Source organism: Caenorhabditis briggsae (assembly GCF_000004555.2).
Source record: "Caenorhabditis briggsae complete genome, chrII, whole genome shotgun sequence".
Classification (NCBI taxonomy): Eukaryota; Metazoa; Nematoda; class Chromadorea; order Rhabditida; family Rhabditidae; genus Caenorhabditis; species Caenorhabditis briggsae.
In genome coordinates, this window is record NC_013486.2 from 7,928,116 (window position 1) to 7,942,655 (window position 14,540).

Genomic DNA, 14,540 nt, shown 5'->3' on the forward strand with positions numbered 1-14,540 from the left:
AAGAAGGATGCAAGAGAAAGTCATCAGTTGTTGGTTAAGAGTTACAGAGATTTTCGGCGCGAGAAACTAAGAGTGAATCTCGATTAGATGAGAATCCGAAAAGAAAGGGGGAGGAGAATGGTTTAATTACGAAGATGGTTCAGGTTGTGACGTGCTTCTTAAGGGTAGATAACTGTTACAAATTCATGAGTTTGGGAAAAGTGTAGAAACGATGGAGGAGTGTAGCGAATTCAAAAAAGACGACAAAATAAAAAACCTAGTTGTTTTTCTATGAGTTTTACAAGTCGAGTATCTAAGCATCGCTTTGTTGTCCTCCACGGCCACCACGTCCGCGTCCTCCGCGTCCACGTCCACCACGACGTCCACGACCTCCGCGTTCTCCTCCCTGTAGTAAATTTCAGGTTTGAAACAGAATCATAACCTATAAACAAACCTCTTGGTCACGAGCTGTCTCCTCGCCTCCGCTGTTGTATCTGGCTCCGCCACGACCTCCGCCACGACGGCTTCCTCCGCGGCCACCGCCACGTGGAGCTCCTCCTTCTTCGGCATCTCTGGATCCAGAGTCGTGTCGGACTCCACCGCGTCCGCGTCTTCCACGTCCGCGTCCTCCTCGTCCACGTCCTGGATTTTCAGAGTCGCGATCAGCAGCATACTTAGATCCCTGAACTGGTCCTCCGTCTGGTCCAGTGACGCTAGAGGCCTCGAGTCCCTTCGATCCCTCGACGATGTCGAAGAGAACCTCCTCGTTATCTCCAAGACTTCTCAGGTACTTGTTTGGGTTGTTGTTGATGATGGCGGTCTGATGGACAAAGATATCCTCATTGGTGTCGGTGCGGTTGATGAATCCATATCCATTCTTCACGTTGAACCACTTGACGGTTCCCTTGACCTTCGTTGCCTTCACTGGCTTCTCAGCTGGTTGCTCTGCTACGTCCTGAAAATAACATGAATTACTACCACATTCGAACTTCTCAAAATAAAATTGTATGGAAAATATTGAATTTCAGGAAAAATGAAGAGAACGTCTCATTTACACATCCCGTATTTCATCTTTTCCGAAACACTCATTTTGATACAACTCTTCAGTGCCCGAGGCCCTTTTTGTTTGCATTTTGGTATGGTCGCTTTGACCGATGACCCATTCCGCGTGCTCCTTCGTAGAAGAAGAAGGAGAGCGTTGAATCAAAGACCATTGCACCTCACAACTTACGTTTTTCTCGGCCATTGTTCCGCGCTTCAGTTCTTCCTCTGGTGTTACCGGCTGTTACTTCGTGTGGCGCGACACAACGCTTGTTGAAACCCTCGCTAAAAGAGAAGATAGATGGGATTTCATTATGCAGAACGAGCAAAGTTATTAGCGGTAATGAGAGAACAGAGAAATGTGGGCGAAAAGAGGTGGTGAGGAGAGTGTAAGCTGACCTTTCAATGCGGACACCAACATTAAACGATTGTCAGAGACGAGTGGAGAGCAGCAGACGGCCTGTGCGGTCAGTGTAACAGAAAAGTTATTGGTTGATGAAGTACACGATGAGCCGCTGCTTTTGCCGGACGCGCTCTTCGCAGCTGACAAAATAGAGAAAAACCAAGTAATCAATAAGTTCAAGATGAAGAGGTGCGCAGAGAAACAGCGAATTGCGTGGGGTTTCCATCTTGTTGAAAGAACTTCGCGTGATTGCTTCGGAGGAGTTAGTTGGAGAGAGTTTGATGTGGAAACTTTGTCGCATAATGGGGAATAGAATCTAGTTCAAGAAAATCACTTCAAAACACAGAAAAGGACATAATTTAAATACAGAATCATGAAATTAAACCAAAAGCTTAGTTGAAGTTCAATTCTAAACAAACTTTGAATAGATTGAAAACTGAGAAGCGACTGGCAACATTCCAAATACAAGAAAGGAAAAGATTTCTTTCTTCTACAATGGGTGTCTCTCGCTGGAGATGGGATTTGGGAGCATCTTTAATTACTATCTGATTCATATATCTCCCAAATATGTGAAATCACTTTCAGGGATACCAGAATTTCAGAGATTGGGTGTCTCCAGTTCAATTGAGCACAAGGGAATTCTCGAAAGAGAAAAGCAAGACCAAAAATGTTCAAAACTGAAAACTCATACGACTAACAACAAAACAATTGTTTTTTGGAAAGAGCGAGATTGCGGATTTCGGAATGTTCATGAGGGCGGCGAAACGATGCGAAAATTTTTGACCCGATTCCTGCTGCAATGCCTTTTGACCTTGCAACATTCTGCAGGCCACCAGCGCCGAGCGTTGTTTGTCCTTCTGGTAGCTTGTTGTTTAGGTAGGAAGGCATACGGTAAAGCAATAGGTTGGAAATGGAATTCAGTGGAATGGAATTAGAGTACGACAGGAACCCACAGACTAGAATAATTTGATTCGAAACAGAAACGCAAACCACAACATTGATAATAACACCGACCGTGTAGGCAACAAGGATCAGAATAATAATGAGAAAGAGACAGAAGTGGAGATGATGGTATAGACAAAGAAGAAGAGTGAGATAGAGCAAACAATAAACAGTTGATAAGAGAAAACGATGAGACCCTTCGGAGCACTGTCACAACAAGGCCGATTTGGGGATGGGGGGAGAGAATGGTTCAAATACAATCGAAAGCGGGGGGAGTAAATGGACACCGAGGGGTACGTGTTGTATGCGTAGTTTCGACTGGGAGGCCACTGCTCGACCCGTCCGGTCCGCCCTTCCACGCTCTGCTATTTCGCCGTTCCTTCGACCATCTCGGTCTCCGAATCTCTTCTCGGCCCCGGGTTGGCCCCACAACACAAGAAGAGAAAAAGAAGAGAAGAAGAGCGCGGCACTCTCTACCTCGACTCTCTTCGGATACACGATCACTCACGATTCCCCCCACGCGCACATGTATACACTCCCCCTGGCCGATCAATAGAGTGCGTGCTCAATGCACCAGACTAAATAATGCATCATTTATCCGAGAATCTTAGGCTGAAAAGCCGTGAGAGGATGAGAGTGCCAACGAAAGAGACAAATTAGGTGAGACATTGCGACATGTAAAGAGAAAGATCTAAACAAAAACTGCGCGAAAGAGGGAATAAACCGAATGCCTTTTGTCGTAGTCGGTTTTTTCGTTTGGAGGACGACACTCAAATTAGACGGGGTCAGTAAGGAATTCATAGAATTTATGGGTGGGAATGGTCGAAAAGTCCTGGAACTAAAGAAATAAAATTTTCGACTGGGAGGCCGCTCGTTGAGTTTTTCTGAATAGGTGGCGAAGGTTAGCTGAACGGAATTTATAAACCGACGTTGTATTTTAACTGGAAGAAATGTTCAAGTTTTTCAAATAAAAGGAACGTTGGCTGAAAAATCAACTGAAAACTATCTTGAAACAATGAAAAGTGCTGAAAAACGAACGAAAAAAGAATATTTTTAGATCGCTGCGAGACCCTTCCTTAAAACCTGATGCGCCTTTGAACGAGTACTGTAACTCCTTTGAAATCTCGAGTTTTCAATGAATAACGTCATGACGCGTCAATATTTATTTCAGGTTTTTTCTTGTTCTAGAACAGATTTTTTGTCATGAATGACCACCATATTAGGGAATTTGATGACGAATTCTAGAATTTTTGCGACAGTATTATGTAAAAAACTGAAAAGGACTGATATTATGCTTGTCTGAGAAAAAAAAGGTTAGAGACTATTTTTTGCAGTCTGAGTACGGTAGCGATATCGAAGCGGAGAGCCTAAATAGCACACAAACGGTGGAGACGCAGACACTTTTTCTCTGCGTCTCAACCTTTTTTTTCTCAGACAAGCATAATAGTTCTGAAAGCTATTTACCAGTCTGGGCACTGAATGATTCCCACTGCTGTTTCAGATAAAATCTACAGTAATCTCTTGATGGGCATCTTCTCACCACTATAAATGTGTCTCGGTCGCATTTTGTGGTTGCGTCACTATCTCTTTTTTTGATAATCTATTCAACCACCCCCTCAATCAGAACCCAAAGAATAGGGAAACCTTTCATTTAGTTCATTAGGTGGGAAGAAGTGAATGTGCATATATTAAATAAAGAAGAGGATGAGAGCACAATTCAATAGCCAGGAGAAACGCGTGGAATCGGGCAAGCGGAGCATTCACCAGCCGGTCCAGCTGGTCCCATTGCACCTGGAGCACCTCTGCCGCCGTCTCGTCCTTTTGCACCTTTCGCTCCCCGATTTCCTGGTGGTCCTGCGACACCGTGACGTGTAGAACCATCAGCTCCTCTCTGACCTGGAACACCAATCGGACCGGGCGGGCCAGGAGCTCCTGCAGGACCTTCCACAGTTTTATGTCCTTGAATAGATACTCCAGGATCCCCAGGTGGTCCTCTTGACCCATGAATTCCCGGCTCACCAGGTGGTCCAGGAGGGCCCGGGGGTCCAGGAGGACCTGCAGTCACGTAGAAATCTGAGTTTCCAATCGGCCCAGGCAAACCACGAAGACCCTAGAAAATGATTGATTTGAGTGAAAACATGACAGATGGACCAGATTTTTTAGATCAAGTAAGGATCAGTCTAATCTCATCCCTTCTGTACCTTTGGTCCACGCGGCCCTGGTGGACCTCTCTTCGCCGGCGGGCAATCAAAACAGAAGTCGTCAATCTCGGGAAGTATGCGTTCGGGTACATTCGCACCAGGAGTGCCTGGGAATCCTTCAGATCCATCCTCTCCGTCTAAACCATCTGGTCCCGGGAAGCCAGGAGGGCCAGGAGGGCCGAAGATGCAGATACGCTGAAGGTTTGTTTACTTGAGAAAGTGTTTTGAAATGTTTCGCTAGATGTGATCAACAATGAAAATTCGAAATTTTTCGAAACTAAACCATTCAGATGAATGGTTTAGTATTGACCATTCAGATGAATGGTATATGTTTGCTGGTTTTGTATAAGAGGTTAGATTAAATTTAGTTGAATTTTGCATAGGGGTCTACAGTATTCTTATTAGAACACAGAAATAGGTTTTTTTTGAATAACTATAACATTTTGGTACGAAAATTGGAAAAAAAAGAAACACCGGGGGAAGTGGCCGAAGGTCCCACAAAGGCAACTACCGTAACCTAAAATTATTTTTATTTTTAAATGTGTTTTTCTCATACTTGCAACGTGCCGGTCAGGTTTTTTTTTCAGAATTTCCAAAGCCCGGCATGGGGTTTCAGAAAATTTGTCAGAAAGGAATTCCTGTCTTTTCAAAAAATTTTTCGGGGTTAATAGAAAAAAATGAACGATTTTTTTTGTTAAGTAAAAATTTTTGTATGTATGGTTTTTTTCTCGATTTCCGTATTATTTCCGTATTATGAGAAAAAAAAAGGAATTCTGAACAAATAAATATTTTTAGGTTACGGTAGTTTTCGTAGTGGGATCTCCGTTCACGGTCACCGGCGTTTCTCTACAACAGCTCTAGTTTTCTGTACCCGAATAATAAATAGCTATCACGGGGTTGCAACAGGGTATATAAAATTTGAATTCTCAGTGCTCTTGGGCGCGTTGCGCCGCGCGGCGCAACGCGCCCAAGAGCACTGAGAATTCAAATTTTATGTACCCTGTTTCAACCCCGTGAAATAGGTTCGATTAGGTTCGATTTTTTTTTCTTTATCTACAGTAATCTTGGAACTTCAAGGGGTTCGAAACAACCCAGAAATTAGTGTATTAGAATTACTGTACTTACTTCTTGCCTAATCTGTTGTACTTCCACTGGCTGCTGAACTGGCTGAATTGGATGTGAGCATCCAGTATCTGCACATCCAGTTGATTGATGAACGGCATGCACGGTGCATCCGATTTCTTGTCCACAGTTCGTTGGCGCTCCACACTGGGATACATCGCTACAGTAATCCAGGAAAAATTGCCTTTTTCGTCTGCTTGCAACACCTTTCTCAATTGCTAACTGGAAAAAACCCCCCGTGGATTCTGAATATACTAGTTTTAAGTAAAGTTACCCGAGCTAAAGTGTCCCATAAGTCATGGGATTTTGAGACACAATGTTTCAGCTCGTATTCCAATGCATTCTGAAATGTATAATATAATATTTTACGCTGCTTCAGAATTCAGATAACCTGAAATGTATAAGTCTTCGAGAACAGAACGACGCCGCCAACTAATCCAAGTATCAGAACAGTTACAGTGATGCCGATAGAAATTAAAGTCACACAACGGAGAGACTGAATCTCCTGATTCTCCGTCCATTGCCACGTCATCACGGGCGTACGGAGGAGAAGAAGAAGCGGTTGGAGGGATGAATACGGTGTGGAGAAGAGGATATACAAATAACGGAATTTCACAAAAACACTTCGAATGCGCGCTTACAAGTGCCTGAAGCATTTCTGAACAACTGGTAGACGAATGTCTTTATAAACGATTGGATTTTTGTAGTAGGATCAAGAACAATAGAATGTGGGAAGATGATGAAAGGGAAACAGAAAAAAAAACAACAACAAGTGATAAATATAACAATCAAATGTAAAACAATAAGGGTAATAACAGTAACAGATTCAATACTTTTGAATGCATCTTCCATATAAATGACATCTTTCACATTCAGCACAATGCACGTATCTCGGCTTCACACATTTATCGCATTGATCACAGTGATTCCATTTGCCTTGCTCAACCGAGGTGCACGCATCACAGCGTTCACAGTGAATATTGTTTTTGGTGACATAGCGATCGCAGCTCTCACAGAACTTGTATCCATCAACCTTCTCCAAATCAATGCAATTTTTTGGCAAATTGGTGAACAATCGGACAATTGTCTTCTCCGGATATTGATAAAGTTTGTGTCCAACATAAGTCACGCGATAGTCAGACATCCAAAAGTTGTCATGAAGCACATATTTGCGGATATAAATTGGCAGAACGATCATAGAATAGAACGAGGTGATCTCTTTTCCAGTTGATACAAATCTCTGCTTCATTTTTTCGATTGTCTTCAGAAGAGGCTCCATAAACACTCCGAAAGGTGGATCAGTGATGAGAAGAACGCTCTTGCTGTTTTGGAAGAATTCCATTAGCTTTGGTTCTGCATTTTTGTCGAAGAAATGATCTACGAGCATACTGTACTGAGCGTATTGCTTCGAGGGGAAGAATTTTGCCTGGAACATTTTTATAAAAAATTAAGTTGAATAAAACAACAAAACTTACAAATCTCTTATCATAATCTAACAAGAAGACATTCTTTTCTGGGTGGCGGGCACGGATATTTTCGAAAATCTGAAAACAAAAACGTAGTAAAGCTGCTAATTCTGTTCCACTTACTCTTGGAGCTCCGATACAGAGGATTCCGTCCACTTTGGACTTCTCCACAGCTTTGACAATCACCCCAAGGGTTTCCTCAGAAAAGAAGAATTGCTGAAGTTGTATGAAAGTTGGAAATTGATATTTTAAAATAGACTCACTGATTCACCATGTTGTTCACTAACTGGAGGAAGAAGGTTCGTTGGTTTGGCAAGTGTTTCTTTCTCAACTGGTTCACATACACATTCATGCTTGTTTGCGAACACATTGATACAATCCTTGCAGTAGAGAACTGTGTCGGTTGGCTTCATTTCAGTGAGACTAAAACAACGAAAATTCGAAGATTATGGAAAATTGAAACTAACGCTTTTGGAATACGATTGTATCCGAATATTTTCTTCTTCTTCTCAGAATCTTCTCCCTCCTTCACTTCAATTTCCCCGGTTTCCTTGTTGTACTGCAGTTTAAAATCACAGAATTCGTCCTGGTTTCTGTAAATCGCACAAGAGAAAAATGTTTCCTCGACTTCTGGTCCATTCTTCTTTTCAAACAAAAGACATGGGCCATGTGAACATTCAGGTACACTTGGCAGATCATCTGTCGGGAGCACTTGGAAGAATCCACGTTGTCTCAATGCAGTGCTGTCCTGTTTGGGAGCCTTCTCATAGCTATTCTCGTTTTGAGGACCGTTGTGATAATTTGGCCTTCTCGAGAAATTATTTCGACGGCGAGCCTGTAAGAACATGCCTTTAGTTCGAAAGTCAGATGTTTTCCTAAACCTTGAAAACATTATTCTTCTTGGCTTGCTGCATAAAACGCTGCTTTCTTGCCAACCGTTTTGCTTTATACTCTTCAGAATGGACCATCTGAATATTCCCTGATTTCTAGCAACTAGTTTTAAGTCTTCAGACGAATTCAATAATTTTGGAATACATTGATCCATAGAGTTCATTTATATCGCAAAGTTGATGATGTTAGAACGGTTCATTTGAATATACATTAAAATTCGTACTAGGAACTCGGGACTAAATCTGGGTGGGTGGGGACGTTTTACATTTTCGAAACGAAAAAAAATGGAAGAAAAAACGGAATACAGAACGGGGATGGGTTGGAAACAGATCGGTTCTTCTTCTCAACGGCAGCTTAAAGAGAGAAGACGAGTTCGAAAGCCTTGGTGATTCCGACGTCGTTGGTATTGAAGTGAAGAAGACCAGCGAGCAAGAGTCCAGTGATGAGGTAGACTCCGATGTGTGCAGCCTTGGCAGCAGCCTCTCCGATCACATATGGACGAGCGTAGTCGTAGACGACTCCGTGGATTCCCCTGTAGAAGAAAAACATTAAACACTCTTCAAGACTTCATATTTCGATTGCTATTTTTTGTAAAAAAAAATTTTTTAAACATGAGTCCGATAAAAATTAGTGAATTTTTTTTTTGAATTTTTTAGAAGAAAGCCTACACTTGGGTTCAAGCGAGGGTGTCAGAAAGCTCGCCCCAGTAAATTTAGGAAAAATTCTGAATTCGCGGCCGAATTTCATTGGCTGAGTTTCACAGTTTTAAATGAAGAGCGAAAAAGCGCGCCTTGCAACCAGTTGATTTTGAAGAAATTGATCATGATCTAGATCAAACCCGCGTCCACTTTAAAATTATTAAATTTCTTCTGGCCTACGAGTTTGCTGGGGCGCGCTTTCTGACCCCATCGCTTGAACCCGGAGACCCCGCAAATTCCGGGGAAAGAAAAAATCGGAGAAAGTGGGCGGAGACGAGAAAAACCGTGCCAGGGTTGCAATTTAGGCTCCACTCCCTCATGACCGTGTCCAAATGTGCAGAAAACCCGTGCGGCAAAACCGTGCCAGGGTTGCATTTTAGGCTCCGCCCCCGACTCCGCCCACTTTCCCCGGTTTTTTCCCCGGAATTTGCGGGGTCTCTTGAACCCAAGTGAGCTTAATGAAGTTATTCATGAGATCAAAACTTTATTTTATTTTGCTTTCAAACTCATTCCAAATAGCATATTTTTTATTGGGGTTATGCATGATTTGTTTTTTAATTACAGAAAAATACGAAAAAATACATGAAATAAATTTTTCCGCATGCATGCATTCATTTTTTGTGTTTAAAAAATACAGAAACACATTTTTTATGTCATGAATAACCCCATATGCCATTGGCTATTTTTTCATATAGCCGGAAAATTAGCAATTCTGGAAAAAAGCATACCAATGAATATGGAGAGTGAGAGCGACAGTCAGAACTGCATCCATGACTGGTCCGTGGATGAAGTAGGATGCTGGGAGAATTGGGAGCATTCCGACGGCCCAGAGACGTTCGAGCTAGAATTTTTGATGGTTATCATTTTCAGAACAGAGGAAAAAAATCTACCTTGAAATGCATCGAGTGGTCCGGAACTTTGCTGGCTCCATCATTCAAGGTTGAAGTGGCACGAACGATTGTAGAAAGTCGTGGGGCTGTTTTAGCTACGAGGAGAGCCTTTTGGAAGTGAGCCATATGACGGAGAGAGGCAGCCATCCTGTACTTTTCTTATAGAAACAAATGTATTCAATGAGGATTTGTTTTCTTAGTTAAATTAAGTTTAGGGAAAAGCACTCTGAACAGAGAACACACAAAAACGAGAGAGAACAAGTCACAAAATCAATTCGGCGGTGCCTACGACACTCCGAAATAACGCTACCGCGCGTTGTTTAGCAGCTGAAATGCAACTTTTGCACGTCGCGTACTTAATTTGGTGGGAAGTTCAAAACTGAAAGCAAAGCTGAAGGTTCAAAGAAATTAGGTCTTGAGAAAATTGGCATAATGGAAAACCGAAAAAGAAGCGCAAACGATGAACCAATCGAAAAAGCGGAAGAGGCGAAGAAATCGAAAGAAACCAAACGTTCGAAATCTTCACAAAATTATAATCGCAAACGTCGGTTTTCAGAACTTTACAGTACTCCAGCAGCATACGGATGTCGAAAAGGAGAACGATCGGATATGCAAGATACTCACATCATGCAACCGAAATTCGATCTAGGAGCTGACAAAGAATTTCTGTAAGTTTTAATTTTCCGTTTTCCAAACAACCGCTTCAGATCTCGTTCTTCGTTTTTTGCCATTTTCGACGGTCATGCTGGACCACGTGCTTCCGAACATTGTCAGAGACAAATGGGTAAAACAGTGAAAGAAAAACTAGACAAATGTAGACGTTGAAATGGTGTACATATTTTTGAAAAACCTAAACTTACAGCTTCCGATTTCACTACAATGACCAAGTCACTGAAACAGTCTTTCACAGAATCATACAAATCGGTGGACGATGAATTTCTGGCATTAGCGAAGCAAAACAAACCAATGTGGAAGGATGGAACTACCGCTACAACGATGATAATTCTGAATAATGTAGTCTACGTAGCGAATATCGGTGATAGCAAAGTGGTTGTGGCTCGCAAGAAGGATGATGGTTCATTTTCTCCAGTGTGTCTTACTGTAGACCATAATCCAATGGCTCACGACGAAAGAATGCGGATTCAGAAAACTGGAGCGACAGTGAAGTAGTTGTTTTATCTAACTTTCGTTGTTCAACTATTTTTCGCAGAGATGGGAGAATCAATGGAATCATCGAGGTGTCAAGATCTATCGGGGATTTGCCCTTCAAATCTCTCGGAATCATCAGCACTCCGGATCTGAAGAAATTGACACTCACTTCAAATGATTTGTGAGTTTTTTTGTTTAAAAGCAAAACGAAACGAAAAAAATCGGTTCAAAAACTTTATGTGCATACATATTCTTGGAATAGTCATGACGAGGTTAAAGCAGGTGAAAATTTGAGTCGAACGGCTTGTAGATGATATAATAATCAGTTAAATTTTGTTGCCTTCGATTTCCGAAATTGAATCCGGTAGTTGTTTGTTGACTGTCTCTGGCAACATCAACCACGAGACGATTGAGGCACAAATGGCCAAAATTGTGAAAGGAACAATCATGACGACGCGTCCGAATTTGTCAACCTAAAATGAAAAAAGTCAGAGGTGATCCAAATGAGAAATATGGATAACCAAAAAAAATGCGATGAATGAAGCTGTAATAGCTCCGAATCTAGCGATGGTAGAGCAGCATCCCACGGCAGTGTTACGAATAACAGTTGGGAACAGTTCCGATGTGTATGTGTACATAACAGTGTAGGAAACAGAGACAGCTCCTTTGGCAACCATGAGCATCACTACTGCGTATTCATGTGGGATCATATCATGTGTCAGCCAGTTGGCAAGAAGAAGCAGACCTGCGAGGAAGATGGATCCAGAATACATGACCTTTCTTCCAAGTCTGTCAATTAACAAAGCAGTTATAATAACTGCCGGAAGTTCCATGATTTGAGATGTTATGAAAGTCACGAAGAGACTTCCGCCGCCTACATCACTTCTCATCGTCATTCCATAGTACATCATAGTCGTTACTGGCCACATGACGAAGTTAGTCAATGTTCGTTTCCTCATTTGCGGAGTTCGAATCAGATCGATTACTCCAAATGTATCCTTCTTCTTGGTCACAGTTACATCCATTTTCTTCCCGACTTGGTTAGCCCAATCCTTTGGAACTGTCTTCTTGTTCCAGTTTGCTGTTGCACAGAGTACAACATTTGCATCATCGTATTTTTCTTGAGAAACCAACCAACGAGCACTCTCATGAATGATCCTTAAATTAAGAATCAGTAAATATTGACCATCTTTAATTCCTTACCAGTAGTAGGTGATGAAAATCAGTGATGGGATGGCAATTGCAGCATGGAGGAATCGATAGTCTACTATGAAGTAAGCCAGAATAGCCAGCCCCATCTAAAATTTTTTTCGGTAATCAGAGCGTTTAAAAATTACGCATACCCCTCCAATAACGGAGAAGACGTTGGCAATGACAGCAATGATGCTACGGTATTGTTTTCCAACCAATTCAATTCCTAACACAACTGCAACTCCATAGATTCCAGGTTGAGAAAAGCCGGTTCCAGCTCTGTAATCTTTAAAATAGTCGAAGAACAAAATGTTTCCTCTTACTTGAGAATAGCGTAAATCCACCAAGTAGGGGCTACAATCAGCAAAAGAGCACATGCTACTTGGAGCACTAGACACCAAAAGAGTACTTTCTTCCTTCCGATTTTGTCAGCCATCACACCACAAGTAAAAGATCCAACAAGTTGTCCAATAAAATATACTGCTTGTACAGTGGCTTTGATCCACCCGTTGTCTCCATCCATTTCCCACTGAAACAATTCATTCAGAACTTTGCTTCTTATGATTAGTGATTACCCGGTCGGATGCCGAATATGCCCGTTCTTTGCATCCATCATCGAAAATTGTTTCGTTGGTTCCATTACATCTGAAACATCAGCAAACAGTTTGGTGATTGTTTGTACCCAAAGAAAACACATTGCGTAATATTTTGACAGGGTCAGACAGATCAGACACACACATTGTTAGTACAGACTAGAAGACGTCATTTTTGGTGATAGTAAAGTGAACACGTGGTAACTGGTGATCGTCGCACTTACATCCTTCTTGCTGATGAGACGACAAAAGTCCAACTCATCACATGCATGGAAACGAAGGCGATTGGTATACATATTAGAATGAACTGGATCTGTTGAAATCTGAAAAACAATTCGTCTTTACTGTAGGTTGTTTTGGTTGGGTGGTGAACTAAAATATTGTTATAGAATATAGAAGAATTCACAAGAATCTACAAAGTTGGGTTTAAAAACTGTCATACCGAATTCTTGAAATTACAAAAAAAGAAGAATGATTCACCTTCCAAAACTTCCGAGTCCTTCGAAAAGCGATTCAAGTTTGATCTTGTCATTGGATACATTGTCTTCCTCATGATGAGCGGCTTCCTCAAGATGAGCAAGGTCTTTAATTGGAGTAACTTTGGCCGAAGAGGCCATGGTCGAAGAAACTAAATCTATCCTCTTTTCATTCCTATTATACCCTTTCTCGCCTACGGACCACCAATGGATACCGAAATTCAAGTACCGCCCCCATTCTATTCGTCTTTCGATCGGGGTGTTACGGTCATTTAGTCATAGGATATCAAGCCGCCTCCTCCCTTCTTTCTTGACATTATCACACGTGCCGTCTCCTCCAGCGACTGTTATATTATTTTATTCGGTGACTCCCTTCGAACGAATAACTTGAATTTTGAAGTTCATTGGAAAATTCCAACGGAAGATGGCAACGAAATGAAAAGCAAAGATAACTGGACACCAGATATACTGTGTATTCCGTGGATATTCAGGCGGATGGACTATGATCAGGGGAAAAGTATTCGGAAAGAAAGACTCACTTGTTTATCAATCTTGAGACCTTGCTCGATCAGCGGATTCATAACTTCGTTGATAACGTCACTAGAACAGTAACTGGTGATTGTAGTCTGAGCCGTGGGCACTTCCTCGACTTCCTCATCTTCGAGACTCTCATCGATCGACATCTTGTTCCTAATAGATAAATGACTGGCCATTCTGACTTAGCAGGTCAGAGAAAAGTGCTGGACTGAGGGCTCTCTGCTTGCGCGAGACCAGAGACAAACATGGGCGAGATAGAGCACACTTCATGGACATCGATTGGATTAGACGAGATACTCGAAGATGTGGCTGAAAAGGTGCCCCGCAAAAGAAGAAGAGAAGATAGATCTAGAGAAAACTTTTTTAAAAACACGAACAATGAAATGCCGATTTTTATAGGTCACCCCCGCATTTGTGGAAAGCCTTTTTACTTTTTTGATTCGATTAATATTGTTCTGTTTGCAGGTTCGCTATCATCGCTTGTGACGGTCTCTGGAAGTCATTCTCGAATGTGGAAGCAGTCACGTATGCATCCGAACAGTTGGAAGTTGCAAAGAAGGTATTGTTTTGAAAAGAAGGAAGTACAAACGTCCCCTGCAGAAGTGCATAACAACTGGGGTCGAAGAACACCCCTCACCAGATAGAACTGTCATCATCTTTCATCTGATCTGATAGCTGACGCGGGTATCGGTTTCTATCTGTGACATCTGCGTATCAGAGAAATCAGCTGAATAGGTTGCGGGATAGTAAACAACACTTGAAGCCTTCTTCTCCCCCCAGTAGACGTCATCTGTTCGCTGATTTTATGACGACGACCTGCTGCACGTGTTGATGGAGTAAAGATAAGAATGATCCGTGCGATCACCAGAAATATTCTCAGATCATGAACTATGATAGAAAGAGAAAAAATGTAGTGATGATAACTATCATATGGTAGAAAACTGGTTATCACTGCATAGTA

At 42.0% G+C, this 14,540-nt stretch overlaps 6 protein-coding genes across 6 annotated transcripts; 1 reads left to right on the top strand and 5 right to left on the bottom strand.

The window, feature by feature from the left end:
* Positions 1-292: 292 nt before the first annotated feature.
* On the bottom strand, positions 293-1,225 carry Cbr-cey-1 (the record flags this gene model as incomplete). The annotated part of the gene is made up of 3 exons (XM_002631146.1): positions 293-385; positions 434-934; positions 1,211-1,225. The coding sequence occupies 3 exons, from the start codon at positions 1,223-1,225 to the stop codon at positions 293-295; spliced, it is 609 nt and encodes a 202-aa protein (XP_002631192.1).
* Positions 1,226-4,082: 2,857 nt separating this feature from the next.
* Positions 4,083-6,344, bottom strand: Cbr-col-83 (the record flags this gene model as incomplete). The annotated part of the gene is made up of 4 exons (XM_045242329.1): positions 4,083-4,475; positions 4,567-4,761; positions 5,692-5,933; positions 6,080-6,344. 4 exons carry the CDS (start codon positions 6,342-6,344, stop codon positions 4,083-4,085), a joined length of 1,095 nt encoding a protein of 364 aa, XP_045092154.1.
* A 170-nt stretch (positions 6,345-6,514) lies between these two features.
* CBG02979 lies at positions 6,515-8,122 on the bottom strand (the record flags this gene model as incomplete). The annotated part of the gene is made up of 6 exons (XM_002631144.1): positions 6,515-7,114; positions 7,164-7,232; positions 7,278-7,370; positions 7,418-7,577; positions 7,622-7,989; positions 8,036-8,122. 6 exons carry the CDS (start codon positions 8,120-8,122, stop codon positions 6,515-6,517), a joined length of 1,377 nt encoding a protein of 458 aa, XP_002631190.1.
* A 277-nt stretch (positions 8,123-8,399) lies between these two features.
* Positions 8,400-9,780, bottom strand: Cbr-sdhd-1 (the record flags this gene model as incomplete). Its single annotated transcript, XM_002631143.1, has 3 exons — positions 8,400-8,577; positions 9,472-9,584; positions 9,634-9,780. The coding sequence occupies 3 exons, from the start codon at positions 9,778-9,780 to the stop codon at positions 8,400-8,402; spliced, it is 438 nt and encodes a 145-aa protein (XP_002631189.1).
* A 285-nt stretch (positions 9,781-10,065) lies between these two features.
* On the top strand, positions 10,066-10,967 carry CBG02976 (the record flags this gene model as incomplete). The annotated part of the gene is made up of 5 exons (XM_002631141.2): positions 10,066-10,144; positions 10,190-10,301; positions 10,341-10,447; positions 10,496-10,799; positions 10,844-10,967. 5 exons carry the CDS (start codon positions 10,066-10,068, stop codon positions 10,965-10,967), a joined length of 726 nt encoding a protein of 241 aa, XP_002631187.2.
* A 141-nt stretch (positions 10,968-11,108) lies between these two features.
* Positions 11,109-13,755, bottom strand: CBG02977 (the record flags this gene model as incomplete). Its single annotated transcript, XM_002631142.1, has 9 exons — positions 11,109-11,255; positions 11,304-11,940; positions 11,986-12,080; positions 12,126-12,252; positions 12,297-12,502; positions 12,549-12,618; positions 12,791-12,889; positions 13,047-13,132; positions 13,582-13,755. The coding sequence occupies 9 exons, from the start codon at positions 13,753-13,755 to the stop codon at positions 11,109-11,111; spliced, it is 1,641 nt and encodes a 546-aa protein (XP_002631188.1).
* Positions 13,756-14,540: the final 785 nt, after the last annotated feature.